Here is a 19,043-nt window from a genome sequence, read left to right on the forward strand (position 1 = left end):
TCGTACATACGATTTTATGGGAATAAATTATTTAAATTTTGTACTCCTAATCAAGTCCAGTATGTGTAAAACTTAATGCAATACGAAAAGATACTCTGTTATTTTGGCTGCCTTCCTCAATGTACCTGAAATAATTTAGAAAATTCGAGTCAGTAATATAATTTAAAATTTAAATCTCCTCATGCTTGTTATATAAGCTATAATAAACATTAGCTTTGCAGTACCGTTTCTGGGAATATCTACATTCTGAAACATACATATCAAATTACAACTTCGTTTAATGTTATAGAGATTCTAAAATTTATCAAATGTTCATTAGTAACCCATAAAAAGTTGGATTTCAATCAAAATAATTCAGTAACGGGTATGGATTCATAATATTAGAACATTCAAATACAGTTCGGTCAGGATCAGTAATAAGATGAAACAGGTGTAAAGTATGCACCCCGTTGTCCTTCTCTAAGATAGTCCTGTAAGTTAGTCCTATCTTTGCCTGGTAAAATAAAGAGTCCACTTACAACTTCTCCACACAATGGGCTGCTGTCAGCACCCAGGACTCGTCTATGAGAGAGGCGCCACAGACGTACACCGCATTGTCTTTTTCCAAGATGGCTGCCTGTAAGTTAGACAATAGATACAATAGAGTTTATTTAGATTATAATTATCGCTACAAGAATATCATAAAAATCCAGTATTACAGTTATTTTTCTAGCAAAACGTACTGTAAAACAGATAGAATTGTCGCATTTCAGGCAACGATTGTGCCTGGATAGTGCCAGCGAGTTTAACGTCATTCGTATTTTAAAGCATAATTTGCTTACTACAACCGACTTTATCGCTAAATTTTTCTGGGGTATGAATTTGTGAAAAAGCGAGTTTAATGAAAATTATGTCAATAAAATTTCAATAAGGAGATATACCAAACATTAAAATATAGTTTTTAAGGGGTTAGAGTATTTTACTGGGTGCGCGTTAGCAAAACCTACCACTTCAGGAGCTGGAAAAACTTTCCACGTTCGCATGATTTCTCCAAAACGAACAGCTCTGTAGACATTTATATATTCCTATAATAATGTTGAATATAAACTAGACATGTTTAAGTTATATATTATTTTAATGTCCATTGTTCATAGGTCTAAAAGTCAAACGCGTGTCACTGTCTCTTACTTGGGGTTAATCATTTTCAGATTCCTACGGGTGGTTGATTTTTATACAAATAATTTTCTCCTTCTTTTTTTAAGTTATATGAGACACGTGTGTGTCTAATTTCATCTTTCCATGACATAAAGTTGGTAAGGGAAAATATAGCTATTTTAAGGGTTCAATCCTATTTAAACCTGTATAAGTGGTTAATCTTCATGAAGAGTATTTTCTGATGAGAACATAAGACACTTGTGTTTCAAATTCCATCATTCTAGAGCATCGGGAGGTTGAAAAAAATTGTTTTCTACGGGTTGCAACTCTTTTTAAACCGCTATTGGTAGTTGATAATTACCATACTTCTGCAAAGATTTTGAGTGTGTATTCTTGTGTGTTTCTATTATCTACTAATGTACTCACATGCCAGGGCCATTCCCCTGCGCCTGCCACCCCCTTGATGCCCGAGTCCGCTCCTTTGCGGCCGCAACTGGAGTGCGAGTGGCTGCCGAGCCTGGGTGGCCTAGGGAAGCAGCAGACACTGCTCTCAGTCAGTCCACAGTACGTCGTCGGCATACCGCCCCTGTCAGTACATCCACAAGGTAAGAGTAAGAGGAACATTTTGCCTCATCGGCGATAAGATTCTGATAGATTACCGTTACAGTTCTTAAAAGACCTAGCAGTTTAAAATGTACAATCACTGGATCAGCTGGCTCCTGACATTTTCTAGATTCAGTTTCTACCACGTCTAGAACGAAATAGCTTTTGAGAGCCCTATGGTAGTTATTACGTTCCCAGCTATTTAAAGCGTATGTGCAAGAAACAACTTAAAATACTTAATATAGTTATAATAGTTAATTATACCAAAAATATTTCATCAGAGCGTCTGGAATATCTGATCATATATACATATATATATATATATATATATATAATATATATATATATATATATATCTGTATATGGTTCCACTGGATCTATTGAAATCTTAACCTCTTAAAACTTTCAGTCTCTGGCATCTCTGGAGTTGAGAGTGTTTCCGATTTTTTTTCAGATTTTGGTTACCAACATGTAAGAGTCTCTGGCATTTGGAAAGTTCCAGTACCAAACTATTCTCTATAGCAGTTATTTCTTCTACCGCGAAAGATATTCGGACTCTCCAGTGAGATCATCTCTAGACTATCAACATTTGGGCAGATGGAAAGTGGACTTTAAGCTAAGCACGTAGTTCGAAACACCACGAAATATCACTGTTATAGACTTAACTACACATGGGCTAAAGTACACAAATTAGGGAGAAAATTACGGCCGTAGTACATACCCCAGTACACAAGTCCAATACTCCATACACTGACAGGTCTGGACCGTCTCTACTGCGAGGGCTGGAGCGGCCAATACCAACAGGCTCACCATCACAGCCACCATCTTGGTATCCTAGAACATTACAATGAAATGTAAGCTAAGTATTATTAATTTTTAGTAAAGTACAATCCACCCTTTGCACTTCATTAGATGAATAATATTTTCATCTTTTTTTCATAAATAACTCCATCTTGATAGTGATTTAAACTTATTTTCAAATGTAATAAAAATATTGTCTTAAAATAATCAAATTTAGATTTGTAACGTTTTTTTTATTTTTACTTTTATAATTTTTTTTATAAGTGTGACGGATTAATTTATCAAACTATGTCACAAATGTTAAAAATTTTATTTATTTATGAAGATAAATTTAAACATCAATTGTGTATTGATATTTAATCATCCCACTACAATGTAGAGTGTAAACAATCCTCTATGTATTTTAAAAACAACTAGCCGTTGTCCGTGGCTGTTTTGAATAACAGGTACATCATAGCTTGAGCCGAGGCTCAGTTTGGACTATTTATTTTTGTCTTTTTTTTGCCCACCTCGGCCACTCTTGTCAGTCGGTGGGGGAGTCACTCCGTCAGAGTATTGATTTTCTGCCTGGTTGAGGTCAGCTGGTTGACCTTGACTAGTTTACCGACCAGCTGTTCACCGGCACCGGCACTGGCTCTGGCTACTGTTCGGAGCGGTCAGACACGTTCGGAGAAGCTTACTGTGTTCTGGCTGTTCTCTGTTCTTCCCGTTTCTCCATGGCTGGCTAATTCACCGACTTTCGGCAGGTAATTGTCTTTTTCACTCTCTTAACTTATTTAGTTGGCGGTTTTTCTCTCCCACCCAGACATATATTATCGTAGATTAGTTATAAGTAATTTATATATATTTATTTTGTAACTTGTGTTCCTCGTGTACGTGTTCGTGTCGCAAAGTGTTCGTTCCTGTCTTTCGTACCGTACGTTCTAAATTTGTTAATTTTATTTACTATGCTTTTTATCTTTCGCTCTTGTGCTTTCTAACTGATCCGTTCGGCGAACGGAAATTATTTATTCCGTGTACACACCTTGTTTTTATTTAGTGTAAGCGAGACGGTACAGACTTTGCAAATTTTTGTTACCTCGTGTTTTGTGTTGCGTGCAAATTTGGGTGGCAACATCCATGATTTCAATTTTATTATTTAATTATTGCCTTTATAGTAGCGTGAACTGATTAGAATTTAATTATTGTTATTTGGGAAATAATGTATTGTTATTATTTGTAAATTATATAATTATTATTATGCCTACCTTACAATTAATATTTAATAGCAAAATGTAAATTATTATAATATTATAATAGAATGATTAAAATCCAGCGAATTATAGTTACAAGTAATTGTTATCACGCTTAATCATTTAGTATGGCTGTTCTAGCCTATAAGTAAATGTTTATATATTTGAAAATTTGTTTTGTTTGTAATATTTAATATTGTCACCAAGTAGTGTATCTTTTAATACTTGGTGTCTTGAGGTATTTTTGGGAAATAGTCTTCTGATACTTAAAAGGTACTGTTAGTTACAGATTGTTATTTTTTTTAATTGTTAAATTTAAATATTTTATTATACTTTGTGGCAAACATAATTAAGTTTTTATTATTTCTCGGGTTGTAGTAAAGTTGTTCTGAATATCTACTGGTTATGTTGGGATTCTATAGGGTTCCCCGTGAGTGCCGTCAGCGGGACTGATGCGGCGAGTCTGCCCACAGCACTGAAGCCAACTGAATGCCCGCGCCCTGCCAGCGCTATTGGACCGGCATCCAACCGGAGTGTAGTGCTCCCATTAATTTCTTCTGGAACAAGGTTGGATTAAAAATGTGTTTTTTTTACTTCTTATACTGAACTTGCGAGGACTGGGGTGCAGGGAGCGCTGCCAGATGTTAGATCTGGAGGAGGGCCAGTACCTAGCCAGTATTTATTTAGTTAGTTACATGACCTGAAGGGGAGGATTTCATCTTTAATTCGGATTCGTGGAGGCAACTAAGCCCCCGCCTCCTTCGAAAATTGGCTTTAAATATATTTTTTTTAAATTTCGGCTACAAACTTGAAACAGAATTACTTTTCAAAAATAGTGGGCCTAGAAATTCTACAACCTTTTTCCTCCCCTCAGTTCATAAAAATTACCAGTTAAAATTTTGCTACTGCCGTACCTGATATATGTTATTTATAGACCAAATTTCTATTTATTGTGTTATTATTATATTATTTATTTATTATGTTATTGTCATTATTGGAATTATATTTATTGTTGTTATTTAGTTTTTAAGTTACGCGGTGCACCGTGGTGCTGCATAATTGTATTTTGCATGGAAATGTTTGCCACCTACTAATTATATTTCTTGCACTCGAAATCTTGTCTCGTTTTGTCTCTTCCCACTAGTGGCATGTGATTGTTTTTTTTATGATTTGCTCCGAGTTTGGGAGGGGCACGCTTCCGAGGCCTCCTGTATTTTTCACTAACTCGGAACAAAATGGTAGCAGAGCGTGGTTACGTGTTTTTACCCTCTACGGGCCCGGGGTTTTTGCTTTGCCACTGGTGGTGAGAGGCACGAGTTGAAGTTGTTAGTTGACTTCCTGCGCCTGTGCCGTCTCGCTGTGCTATTTTTCCGCCGATCGACAGGAAGTGTGTGAACCTATTTATTTTCTGATTATTGTTACTTGTGTGTTTTTGTTATATCTTGTCATCGTTGTTTTTTTTTCTGGTTTTGTTCTGGTACGGCGTAGTGTTTTGCTGTGGTATTTTTGGTTTCGCTGCCGTGTTTCGTGAACGGCAGGAATTCTGGGGACCCTGCTGAGAGTGTTGTTTCACTGCGTTCACTTGTCGCCTTAGTTATTGATTTGTTAGTCGTTGACTTCGAGTCAGTGTGTGTTACTTGTTAGTCTGTGTCATTTATTTATTTATCATGCCTGTCTCTCTGGTGCCTGAATACTTGTTGAAGGAGGATCTCCATTTTGAGTTGTTGGCTCGTGGGCTTACTCCGGGTTCCGACTGCGAGTCCATGCGGAAGCAACTGCGTGATAATATGGAACTGGACACGACCTGGCCTAGAGATTTGACGTTCCAGAAGCAGAGGCCTATTTTGGAGGCTAAGTTGGAGACGTTTGAGAATAGTCAGGAGGACTGGTTGGAGTCGCCGCCTACTGGCCGAGAGAGGGCTAGGTATTTGTCCCGGCTTACCCATCTACATATGAGGCTGTCGCTACTTAGAGCCAAGCTTACCAGTTCTGGTGATAAGGAGTGGTTGGAGGAACGCGTCACCTTGGTTGACGGCCTGCTGACTGTACTCGAGAGGGACGAGGGGGCAAAGGCTCCTGAAAAAACCTTGTCTGCGATTGACTCTGCTGCGGCTGTTAAGGGTGAATGCCGGATCCCTGGGTCAGTTGTTGCTGATTTTGATGTGGGCGTGGCGTCGGGGGTGTCTGGTGTGGACGGGGCCCGGGGGCCTGTGACCCAAATGCCTGCTGGATCTGGGGGACTGGGGACTGTGGTGACGGGATCCTTTGTTCAGTATCACAAGCTTCCGAACCCACTTACCCCGTTGCTGCAGCGACTACCAACGGTGGATGGTCTAGATACTGAAGCCTTGCTGTGGTTTCTTTCTGAGATCCTGCGACTGCATGACTTGCCTGGTCTTCAGGGAGCGAGCTTCCTGCATGTCATCTCTCCGTTTTGTAGGCCACCTTTGGGTGACTGTCTGGTTCGAGTTCTCCAGAGGGGTGGTACCCTGGATGATTTTCATAGGGAGGCATTGGATTTCTTTGTTCCTGGTCAGTTGAGGGAACGTCTCCGTGTGGAGAAATTCTTTAGGCCTCAGGGCAACGGAGAGAGTTTGGCTAAGTTTGTGGCCGAGGTGAGGGACACTGGTAGGGTGTTAAGGCTCAATATCCCCGAAAGTACTGTGGTCACCACCATTCTTGAGGGTCTCAATCCTGAAGAGAGGTCCCGTCTAGTTTTTGCTGGTCGCCCTTCCACCTTTTCTGAACTGGACCGTCTGTGCATTGCTTCGCGCAGCGTGCAGTTTGCTGACCGGCAGAGGGCGGAGAGGAACAATCATCGTTCCATCCAGCCCTCCAGGGCTGTCACGGCCGTACAGAATCCCGTGGATGGGCCACATCACTCTGGTGGGCTTCATCCACCCATCTGCTATGCCTGTGGTGAACGAGGTCATACTCGTCGGGAGTGTCCTAGGAGATATCGCACTGGTCCAAAAAACTAGATCAAAGGGGGGTTTTCTCTGAAGTTCCCCCGAGGTCTAAGAAAAAATTTCAAAAAAATAGTACCTGTGCGAAAAATTTGATTAATAGTTTGGACACTATGAGCCTAGCAGAAAAGGGAAACCTACGGCTTAGGACAGCATCTTCGGTGTGCCCTTATATCAATATCTTAGTGGGAGACTCAGTGCATAAGGCCCTAGTTGATTCCGGGTCAGCCTGTAGCCTCATCTCTTCCCGTCTTTTTGAAGCCATTTCAAGGTTAGGTTTGGTGAAGCACACCGAGGAGTCTTCTTTAACTTGCTGGACTGCTTCTAATTCCCCTCTTCCAATTTCGAAGAAGGCTTCAATCAAGTTTAAGGTTGAATATTTTTCATGGGTGTGGAGCTTCCTTGTGGCCGAGGACCTGAGTATGGATTGTATTTTGGGGGCGGATTTTATTCAAAAGACTGGTTTGGTGCTGGATCTTCAGGCGGGCCAGTCTTATTTCAAATTCAATCGGCGAGTGTCAGTCCCCTTTTCTGATAAATGCAAATCGACGCCGCAGGTTGTGGAGGTGGAGTGTGAGGAAGGTTCTGCCCCTGGGGACCCGTTCGGTCACTTGGATGAGGAGCAAGCTGGGGTTCTCCGTGAGCTTTGCTCAAGATTTCCGGAGGTCCTCACACCCAAGCTCGGTTCTACCCATCTCATTGAATATGAAATTCGTCTGACTGACACTCAGCCAGTACGCTCCCACCCATACAAGTTGGCTCCTCCAAAGATGGAGGTTATGCGTGGTATCATCAAGGATCTCTTGGATCAAGGAGTTATTGAGCCCTCAAACTCATCGTATGCCAGTCCAGCGTTCTTGGTTCCAAAGCCTAATGGAAAACATCGTATGGTGGTTGACCTAAGAAAACTTAATGCCAAAATTAAAATAGACTCAGTGCCTCTCCCCGATCTCCATTCTGCTTTTGATTGGTTCGGTAAGGCCAAATTTTTCACTATATTTGATTTGAACCAAGCATATCATCAGATTCCGTTGAAGAAGGAATCACGTCCTCTCACGGCCTTCTGTGTTCCGTGGAATTTGTATCAGTACCGATCTGTGCCTATGGGGCTAGCTGTGGGGGCCCAAACGTTAACTAGGTTGCTCGACTCCATCTTCCACGATGTAAAGTTCAGGTATGTCTTTAATTATCTTGATGACCTTCTGGTCTACAGTGAGTCTTTCACGGAACACGTTAAACATCTTGAGGAGGTTTTGGTTAGGTTGGGTAGGGCTGGCCTTACAGTCAATCCGGAGAAGGTGTCTTACGCCAAGTCTGAAATATCGTTTCTCGGTCACCTCGTGTCGTCTAGGGGTGTATCTATAGACCCTGCCAGGACCCAAGGCATTCGGGATTTCCCTCCTCCGAAGGATGCCAAGGGTGTTGCCAGACTCATCGGCATGGTTAATTTCTACCGTAGGTTTATTCCTGACTTTGCCGAGGTGGCCGCCCCTCTGAACGCCTTAAGAAGGAAAGACGCAAAGTTCGTTTGGGGTGAAGATCAAGAACGTGCTTTTCAACTGCTTAAGGAGGCAATTATCCAACCTCCTGTGCTGCGAATACCGGACTTTAGTAGGCCCTTCATCTTGCAGACTGACTCCTCATCCTGTGCTGTAGGAGCTGTGCTTTCTCACGAATTCGACGGTGCTCGGCAACCTATAGCTTTTGCATCTAGGACTTTGACCCTTCAGGAAAAGAAATCTTCTATTTATGAGCTGGAGTGTCTGGCGGTCGTTTTCGGCATGGATAAGTTTCGGAGGTTCCTAGAGCATTCCGAATTTCTGTTGGAAACTGACAATCAGGCTCTTTCCTGGCTATTGGCCCATCCTCGACAACTCGGGAAGATTGGTCGCTGGGTTGTCAAAATTGCGGCCTTTAAATTCAGGGTGCAGCACATTCGCGGCACCCAAAACGTCGTCGCCGATGCTCTTTCTAGAATGTATCATCTACCCAGCGATCCTGTTGATTCTCAAGCACCGTTGTGTGGGACTGTGATGTTGGATTTCCCTGCTGCCTTTGAGAGTTTTGGCTCTCACCAACTTCAAGACCCCGAGTTGTCAAACATCATTGGTGAGCTCCAGGAGGGAGAAGCCCACTCTCCTTACTTCTTGTCCAAGGGTGTCCTCTGCTGTCGTGCCCGACGCGGAGGTGGTCCCAAGATTGTTCTGCCGAGTGCCCTCATACCGATGGTCTTTTCCTATTTTCATGTTTCTCCCGTGGGCGGTCATTTAGGGATTCACAAGACCATCGCTAAAATCAGAGATAAGTTTATCTGGAAGAGTATGGACAGAGACATTGCTGGTAGAGTACGAGCTTGTCATCTTTGCTCGGTCAGTAAACCAGCACAAAATACCAAATTAGGACTTCTTTCCTCCGAGGTGGCGGAGCGGCCTCTTGAGAAAGTGTTCATTGACTATGTGGGACCCTTTCCCCGTAGCAAGTCAGGGAACACCTCCCTGCTTGTCGCTGTGGATGCTTTCTCTAAGTTTTGCTGGTTGATTCCTCTTAGGAGTGCCACGGCGTCGCTCACCGTCAAGGCACTTAAGTCCCGCCTTCTACAGAATTTTGGAGTGCCCGCCACCTTCGTCTCAGACAACGGCACACAATTCGTGTCGAGGGAGTTTCATCGCTTCTGTTTTGGGCATGGAATCAAACATGTTACGACATCTCCTTACTACCCCCAGCCTTCTCATGCTGAGCGGTTCAACCGCAATCTCAGAGCCGCCCTCATCGCTTATCACGCTGAGAAACAAACTACCTGGGACGAAAACCTGAGCTGGCTTCAGTTAGCCTTCAATTCTGCTCTTCACGAAAGTCATGATTCCACGCCTTTTCAGGTCATGTTTAGTCGTCCTCCTTCTGATCCCTTGTCTAATCTCTGGAGTCTGGATGGTCTTCTACCAGTACCTGGTACTCCCAATGTGAGTGACACTTGGGAAGCAGTCAGGGTTAAGCTCCTACAGTCTAGGGAAAGGGTGAGGAGAAAATTCAATAAGGGACGTATTGCTAACCCCTTCCAGGTGGGGGATCTTGTCTTTTGTAAGGCCCATCCGGTCAGTTCGGCCGTGGATAAACGGGCAGCCAAACTTTGCTATCGGTGGACAGGTCCTCACCGGATTCTTCGTTTTCTCTCCCCAGTTACTGCTGAGTTGGTTGATCCCGTATCGGGGAGGTTGTGGCGGAAGGCCCACGTTTCTCATCTGAAGGCCTTCCGTGGTGATACCTCTGGTCATGCTCTGGATACTGGTGCGGCTGCGGGGGTGTCCGGGGACTGATCACCCCTGGTTTTCCCTGTGGTGTCGTTTTACTCTCTTTCTATTTTCTTCTTTCTCCAAGAGAGGCGCCTCTCAAAATTTCAGGAGGATCGTGTTTTGTCTGCCTCCTGCTCAGGACTTCGTTTCCTGTTAGGGTTCTCGACTTCCCGTTTCCTGTGCCAGAGCTTGTTGGTTCTTCTTTCAGTAGGGGAGAGGTTTTGTTTGGGGTTGCACCCTTTTTAGTGGGGGAGGTTGAGCCGGGGCTCAGTTTGGACTATTTATTTTTGTCTTTTTTTTGCCCACCTCGGCCACTCTTGTCAGTCGGTGGGGGAGTCACTCCGTCAGAGTATTGATTTTCTGCCTGGTTGAGGTCAGCTGGTTGACCTTGACTAGTTTACCGACCAGCTGTTCACCGGCACCGGCACTGGCTCTGGCTACTGTTCGGAGCGGTCAGACACGTTCGGAGAAGCTTACTGTGTTCTGGCTGTTCTCTGTTCTTCCCGTTTCTCCATGGCTGGCTAATTCACCGACTTTCGGCAGGTAATTGTCTTTTTCACTCTCTTAACTTATTTAGTTGGCGGTTTTTCTCTCCCACCCAGACATATATTATCGTAGATTAGTTATAAGTAATTTATATATATTTATTTTGTAACTTGTGTTCCTCGTGTACGTGTTCGTGTCGCAAAGTGTTCGTTCCTGTCTTTCGTACCGTACGTTCTAAATTTGTTAATTTTATTTACTATGCTAGTTTAGTTTTTTATCTTTCGCTCTTGTGCTTTCTAACTGATCCGTTCGGCGAACGGAAATTATTTATTCCGTGTACACACCTTGTTTTTATTTAGTGTAAGCGAGACGGTACAGACTTTGCAAATTTTTGTTACCTCGTGTTTTGTGTTGCGTGCAAATTTGGGTGGCAACATCCATGATTTCAATTTTATTATTTAATTATTGCCTTTATAGTAGCGTGAACTGATTAGAATTTAATTATTGTTATTTGGGAAATAATGTATTGTTATTATTTGTAAATTATATAATTATTATTATGCCTACCTTACAATTAATATTTAATAGCAAAATGTAAATTATTATAATATTATAATAGAATGATTAAAATCCAGCGAATTATAGTTACAAGTAATTGTTATCACGCTTAATCATTTAGTATGGCTGTTCTAGCCTATAAGTAAATGTTTATATATTTGAAAATTTGTTTTGTTTGTAATATTTAATATTGTCACCAAGTAGTGTATCTTTTAATACTTGGTGTCTTGAGGTATTTTTGGGAAATAGTCTTCTGATACTTAAAAGGTACTGTTAGTTACAGATTGTTATTTTTTTTAATTGTTAAATTTAAATATTTTATTATACTTTGTGGCAAACATAATTAAGTTTTTATTATTTCTCGGGTTGTAGTAAAGTTGTTCTGAATATCTACTGGTTATGTTGGGATTCTATATGGTTCCCCGTGAGTGCCGTCAGCGGGACTGATGCGGCGAGTCTGCCCACAGCACTGAAGCCAACTGAATGCCCGCGCCCTGCCAGCGCTATTGGACCGGCATCCAACCGGAGTGTAGTGCTCCCATTAATTTCTTCTGGAACAAGGTTGGATTAAAAATGTGTTTTTTTTACTTCTTATACTGAACTTGCGAGGACTGGGGTGCAGGGAGCGCTGCCAGATGTTAGATCTGGAGGAGGGCCAGTACCTAGCCAGTATTTATTTAGTTAGTTACATGACCTGAAGGGGAGGATTTCATCTTTAATTCGGATTCGTGGAGGCAACTAAGCCCCCGCCTCCTTCGAAAATTGGCTTTAAATATATTTTTTTTAAATTTCGGCTACAAACTTGAAACAAAATTACTTTTCAAAAATAGTGGGCCTAGAAATTCTACAACCTTTTTCCTCCCCTCAGTTCATAAAAATTACCAGTTAAAATTTTGCTACTGCCGTACCTGATATATGTTATTTATAGACCAAATTTCTATTTATTGTGTTATTATTATATTATTTATTTATTATGTTATTGTCATTATTGGAATTATATTTATTGTTGTTATTTAGTTTTTAAGTTACGCGGTGCACCGTGGTGCTGCATAATTGTATTTTGCATGGAAATGTTTGCCACCTACTAATTATATTTCTTGCACTCGAAATCTTGTCTCGTTTTGTCTCTTCCCACTAGTGGCATGTGATTGTTTTTTTTTATGATTTGCTCCGAGTTTGGGAGGGGCACGCTTCCGAGGCCTCCTGTATTTTTCACTAACTCGGAACAAGCTATATACTTTTTAAATGGCACAATAAACACTAATATAAATTATGGTCACCAGTACACGTTCCAACCTCAGAAGATATTACATTTCAGAACAATTTGGTTAGAAACATTTGGTGGCCTTTGTTTAGTAAAATTATTTTTTTTACTTTTTAGTTCCTTGATTTTAGTACAGCTATTGGAGTCAGTATATTTTTATTGTAAAAACTGTAGTATTTTTACTTTTAAGTATTTAACTCCACAATAAACCGCAATAAAAAGTATAAAACACTTTTGATAAATTGCCAAACTTCGGTCTCAGTACTCGAAGTTCGTTTAATTAGCATAATTGACTTTCTCCTCTTTTTATGGTGGTACGCGGAAGTGCGTAATTAATGACTGGCTAATGTGCTTACAATGGAAACTCCTCTGATGGGGGAAAAGACTATCTCACGTTTTTTTACGCTGGTAACATGTTGCTGAGAAGTTTTGTTTTTCGCGGCAGATGGTCCAACTGATATCTTTTTCAACGCCTGAAACTAGCAATCTTTGAACCCGGTGCTTAGAATTTAATTTCGTTTTAAATACGCAAGCATTTCACGTTTTATAAAATATGGTGATTTTATACCTCGCTTGGGCTTCCAAGTAAAAGCCTCCTTTATCCCCCACCCCATTCCACGTGCAGGATTTGACACTCACTTCAGGACTACAGTAGCTTAGTTAGTCTTCGTCTTCCCCACTTCAAAATATGACGATTTTATTTGTGATACATATATAGTGTACTTCGTTGATCGCCCTCTTCTCCTTTATCTTTGCACTCTAGCTTGAGCCTGCTAGAAGGATTCATCGGCAACCCTTTTCATGTTTTCACCGCTAATATGGACACAAGATATGTGATTCTATGTAGTCATGTTTCATGCTACACATACTCACACATGCGCGCACTTACACATCAGTGGCGATAAAATAAGCCCGCCTATCAAATCAAATAAAATCAAATCAATTTTTTATTGCCAGGACATAGTCACATGTATAGCAATAGTCAAGATATTCTAAAATTAATATCTAAAATTTAAAACTTTCACATCGCCTCAAACCACATTCAAACGTACAAATTTTCAGCCAACTCCACATTCATCCAGCCAATATTCCCATTTCCAGCGCCGGTAGTCAGTTTGCTAATTGTGCGGTCACCCAGTCGAATGCCATAAACTCGTCAGCACTGTAAAATGCTTGCGACACTAAAAAGCTTCTTAAACGAATTTTTAACACCTTAGGCGTTGGGGCATTTCTTAACTGATCTGGCAACTTGTTGATGAACCGAATACCTGCCTGAGAGGGCAAGTGTTCGTAAACCCCCGTCCTGTGTCTTCCAGTTCGGTAGGCATCTCTGCCTCTTGTCTCATACTCGTGTATGTCACGGCCCCGGGTTAATGCACATTTGGACAAACAAAATGAGCTTGTCTCAAGAATGTAGAGACAAGGCAGAGTCAACAGTTGCAACGTTTTGAAGGCTTCTTTGCACGATTCTCGGAATTTCATTTTTGCGATTATGCGAATCGCTTGCTTCTGAATTTTGAATGCTCGGAAGAAATGGTTGTTTGCGCTGGCTCCCCATAACACCAGACCGTAAGTGAGGTGGGGGTAGATCAAGCCATAATACGCCGTCATCAGTACCTGAGTAGGGCAGTACTTGGCTAAAGACCTCAAGACATAAATGCCTATTAGGAATTTGGGCTAAACCCCATAGATATAATGGAATTTAAGAGATACTTTTTTAAGTTACATTTAAGAAGGAGTTCATAGAGCAATTTTACAATACATGGTCTTGAATATATTTGTCCTTCAACATTCAACAGCTCTAACAGATCTTCAAGCACAACTCACTTACCTCAACCAATAATGTCATCTAACATCCACTAGCACACAAACGCGCGCGCGCGCACACACTCGCTAAGAGTTGTTATCAGCAAAGTATCTATAAGTTACCCAGTGCTTTTTTGTATACGGAATTTTTTTGATTTATTGTTGTCCATGTTTGAAAGTTTACACAGTACTGTTGTGGAAAACCTGTAGTCACGTATTCTATTTATCACTGTTATATTTATTTATTTATTGTTAAACTTGTTATCTGTTATCGCTATGTAGTTATAGATTTATAATATTGTTGTTTGTTAATATTTAAAACTACTATTATTTTTCTCATGTTAATATTTTTACATCGCTTTAATACTGTTTAGTGTTGTTATTGGTTGAATTGTTATTTGATTGTTGCTTTGATGTTGGTCATATCGTATATATGGTTATTTTATTATATTTCGCGTACAAAACTACTTGTTAAATTTATTCAGCTGTTGGAAATTGATTAAAAAAATAAATTAAACGAGGCAATAAAATAGAAACAATTTGAAATTCAATATTACCTCGCACACCACCATTTCCATAATCGCCGAATATAGATTCCCCTCTAGGTATTCCATTAGAGTCAATTTCATACTGCTATACTGAAAATGAAAGTTCCATTGCCTGATAGATATAGAAGAGCCCAATACAGCACTCCTATTTCAAGTTAACGATCGTGACCAAAAGATCGTGACTCTGGTTTTGTAAACACGGCTCAACCGCTCTGTGTTTTCTAACTCTTCAATTTATAACTCTTTATATCCACCAAATAAATGCAAAATTTTAATTCAAATATGTTAATGTTACATGTACGAGATTAGCGTTTGGGTATGTCCGAGATGAATGTTGTTTTTATGACGTTTTTGCTTTTATATCAGAGACAATCTCAAAAAATACGTCATGGTCTACTTAATTGACTACTTCATTTCTCTAACACTTAAAAGCAGAAATTAGATTAGTGCAACTTTTGGATTTGCCTTTGTAATTATTTGGATAGAGTATTGTGTATAAAATAAAGAGTAGTAGAGAAGTTAATATTAAAAAGTCGACGCAAAACTTTCATTTCAACGCAATCTCGCCATGTAGTACCCAGCCCTCATCGTAAACTGGAGGTCGTAGTTTCCAGTACTTTACAAGCGGTAGCAATGTGAGGTTTATTTTTTAATACCATATTGGTACTACCATAAAATAGTAATAATTCTGTTGACTTTGGTTTGTAAATATTTCGCTCCAATAGGTCAGTTGTTTTGGGTTATAAAACATCATAAATATATAACGGTAATTAATTAATACGATGTAAAAGGGTATAAGTTAAAAAGAACTAGGAAATGTGTCAATTTATCAATTCCAACATATGTGGAACAAATTTACTGCAAATTCGCTTTTAAATCATTACTATACTTGTGTTATGTTTGTTGTAAATTAAAATAAATCGTATCAAGAACTAACCTACCCTCATCGCATAAAGGTAACTAGGTTAGCCTATATTGTACAACAGAACTGACTTCTGATGGTGGCACCTGTATATAAGAACCGTTAACACGAAATAAATACAACGCATAACTATTGCATTTGAATTTCTGCTTTCGATTGTTTTGTTCCTTTAATTTCACGACAGCGAAGAGAATCGGAGACAACGTAAATTACTATTAACTGCATTATAATTCTACCTACACCAAATTTCAATGCTGCTTGGACATTTTGTTATGGGTAGGCCGCTATAATATCAAAGAATGGCAAAAGTCACTATAATATTATTCCTCAAAAAAAAAACGGGCAAGGCTCCAAGTAGAGCGAGAGATGGGGGCCAGGAATGGAGCACATTCGTCCTGCTTTAGCGGTAAATATAGGGATATCTCCACCCGCTTCGGCAGCGAATTGCACGGAATCTCAGCCTTTTCCGCCAGACGGCCAGCTCCGGCTCTTTGTGCAAGCTTATGCCCCGTACTTTGGCATCACATGGTGTGTTACACACTTTATTTGGAAGTGGTATAGCCACTGAATATCAAAGAAATTATCGTTATTGGCACTACTGTTATATTGGCATTTATTGTTATATCGGAACTACAGTTATTTTGGCACTACTGTTATATTGGAACTACTGTTAGTCGTTAGCTGTACACTTGAGTCACAGAAATATAACATTTCTTGTATAACGCCTGCTTAAAATAATTACAATCATGAAATGTAAGTTTTAAAATGTTTCATTATTTAAAAAACGGACAACTAATAATAAATATGTCTAGGTTATAAAGAAAGCAGGTGCAAGTATATAACATCAATATATTGCTCGCTTGAATCAATAATAATATAAATATGATATTTGAAATTCATCGAAATTCAAATGTAATTATTTCAATTTTAGCCTTATCCTTTCAATACAGGTTTAAATTTTAATAATTTGATAATCTATGGCCGATTATTAGAAGTAACACAAGTAGTGACAAAGTATTTCAGTTTGAATAATAATTATAGACAATTTATTTCTACCTTAAATACAAACGTCCTCGAAATTTTCGCTTAGCCGAAGGTGTCAATATATCTGAAGTCGTTTATTTAATTACTATACACAACTTATTCTATAGTTATTTAAATGAAACTTTTGTAAATATAATGTTTAGACAATTTTATGACAAATTAGTGTTTGTGTGTAAATATTCTTTGAAATAAAACGTTTCAGTGAACGATAAATATTCTAAAAATTAGTGTATATACAATAAACGTATATAACAATTAATTACAATTTTTCACTTTACTTTGGAGTCCCTATACGAGACTATGGAAAAGTTGTAGAATACTTCCATCACAACAATTACTATTTACTAACATAATATATAGAGCTAATTAAGTCGTTACATAACATTTCATTTATCCTAATCTACCCGGATTGATGTACAAATGTTATAACTATCAAAGTTTAAAAGGTTAGTATATATCGTATAATTCTATATTAATTCAGTGGATCAAACAACAAGGCAGGTACCAGCAGGTTTGAAGGTTTGACTTTCACCGACTCTAGAGGCGACCTTCAACTCTCGGTCACGACTAAAATTTAACTAAAGTGGTTCAAGAGTATGAGTTGAGGACGATATTCAACTTCGTGTCCGAATTAGAATGTAATTTGTGGTTTCTGCCTTAAATTGAAATCCATTACTCACGTACCAGTTTTATAATATTAGTTACACGGTTCAACCGGTTTCTCTAAATTTATAAATGTTTAACAGAGTAAAATCTTTATTTTTTTATGGTTTGAAGGTGTACGACCTAAGAGAATAATTATTACACATTTTTTACATCATTTACTACGCGTTTTTGTTTGGAAAAATACATACTTTATAACTCTCTTAAACACCTAATAAAACCAAAATTTACAATTCTTTCCTTTTCTGGATCCGTCGAATTTTATAGGTTTCGCCTTATTTTTACCTTAAACTGTAAGGCTTTGTTCAATGAAGTTCACATTTTAATTGTATGAATATTTCTTTCCTGGCGATTATTTTAAATGTCGATAAAGTACAGGCGTTTTATAAAATATATTTTTACCTGCTACAGTAGCTATTTAATGTTGTCCACTTTTCCTCGGAAAATCCATACCACCTACGGGAGTTGTTGGTTGGGGATCATAATACAATATTGTTTTACTGTAACGGAAGGGTGCTTTACGGCTCCAAAGGGAATTCTACAAGATTGCCCAGTTTCATCCCGAGATGTGTTATTGTTCACAGCGTCTCAGGATTTCAGGTATTCCACATGCCTGGAAGAAGGAACAGGGAAATAGAGATATGTACGAAAAATCCGCCCTTTGGTACCCCTGGTAAGATGAGTTTTTGAAAGCTTAATAAGATAATAAAGCTATGTGACGTTTATAGGTACATACTTTTAGTTTTGTTTCACTTTCTTTATTCTTACCTAGGAATTTTAGACTGTTCTTCTCTGTCTAAGTGTTTCAAATACCGCATTGCTATTAAATATAGCAATGGAAATAAATTTACACCGATCCTACATAGAAACTAAGGAGTCTTCTATAGTGCAAACGAGTACTATACCAACTGAAACTGAACCAAGAAAAATATGAGATGAGGAAAAATATAATTAAATCATGTTATAATTACGTCTTCCCATTTCGACTTCCACCATAAATATTGCTCCTGACAATCGATTTCTTAGAGAAGATTTCATTTATCAATTTTAATGAAACCCACATTATATGCTTATACATTGCAAAAAGGCTCTCGGCCTTTGAACTTTACGCTTAAATTCCTTGACAACGAGTTTTTTGTTGACGAAGCACCACGAAGTAGTATAAGTACAACGTTAAGCTACTGTCAGATGTTGCTGGTATGGATTACCTGTCAGTGATCAGCTGATCGCCGGTAGTTGGACACCGGAAACTGCTGCCTCAGACGTCTGCCGCTGCCGGAGCACTCTGGACGCACTCTAGCCCGAGAGCGCAGCGAGGACAGGCGCGTCACTTTCATCTGATTGCGTCATCAGGAAAGCGACAGCGGGTTCCGTGAGAACGGAAAAGGTCACAATCCCCTCTACTCCCCCTATCAGAACACGCAGGCTCCGTAACGCTCATCTTCACCTACAAGGTTGAGAGCTAATAGTGGAATGTGACGCGAGCGAAGGTTACCAAATTATGTTGTTTAACTCTCGTGCCCATGGTTTCTATACTGGGGCACCAGGGAACACCAGAAAGCGGCGTCTTCAAAAGTCCCCTAAATCTCGGGTTTATATCGGTTTATATTAGTCATTTGTATTTTCTTATGTGCTCATTTAGTTGGAAGTAAGCATTGGAATGTTCCAAATTCAATAACGTGCCTCGGGATTTGTCTGCCGAAGTCTGATTAGGTTTTAGGGGAAT

The 19,043-nt window shown here is 39.6% G+C and overlaps 1 protein-coding gene across 1 annotated transcript in view; it reads right to left on the minus strand.

Annotated features, from left to right (window-relative positions):
- LOC124354185 (phenoloxidase-activating factor 2-like) overlaps nt 1-18,606 on the minus strand; it is a 32,265-nt gene extending 13,659 nt beyond the window's left edge. The window contains exons 1-4 of the mRNA XM_046804457.1: nt 18,526-18,606; nt 2,459-2,571; nt 1,561-1,720; nt 519-616 (exon numbers count right to left, since the gene is read on the minus strand). Coding sequence (XP_046660413.1) covers nt 519-616; nt 1,561-1,720; nt 2,459-2,562 — 362 coding nt within the window. The 5' untranslated portion in view covers nt 2,563-2,571; nt 18,526-18,606. The remainder of the gene's footprint in view (nt 1-518; nt 617-1,560; nt 1,721-2,458; nt 2,572-18,525) is intronic.
- Nucleotides 18,607-19,043: the final 437 nt, after the last annotated feature.

Source organism: Homalodisca vitripennis, chromosome 2 (assembly GCF_021130785.1).
Source record: "Homalodisca vitripennis isolate AUS2020 chromosome 2, UT_GWSS_2.1, whole genome shotgun sequence".
Classification (NCBI taxonomy): domain Eukaryota; kingdom Metazoa; phylum Arthropoda; class Insecta; order Hemiptera; family Cicadellidae; genus Homalodisca; species Homalodisca vitripennis.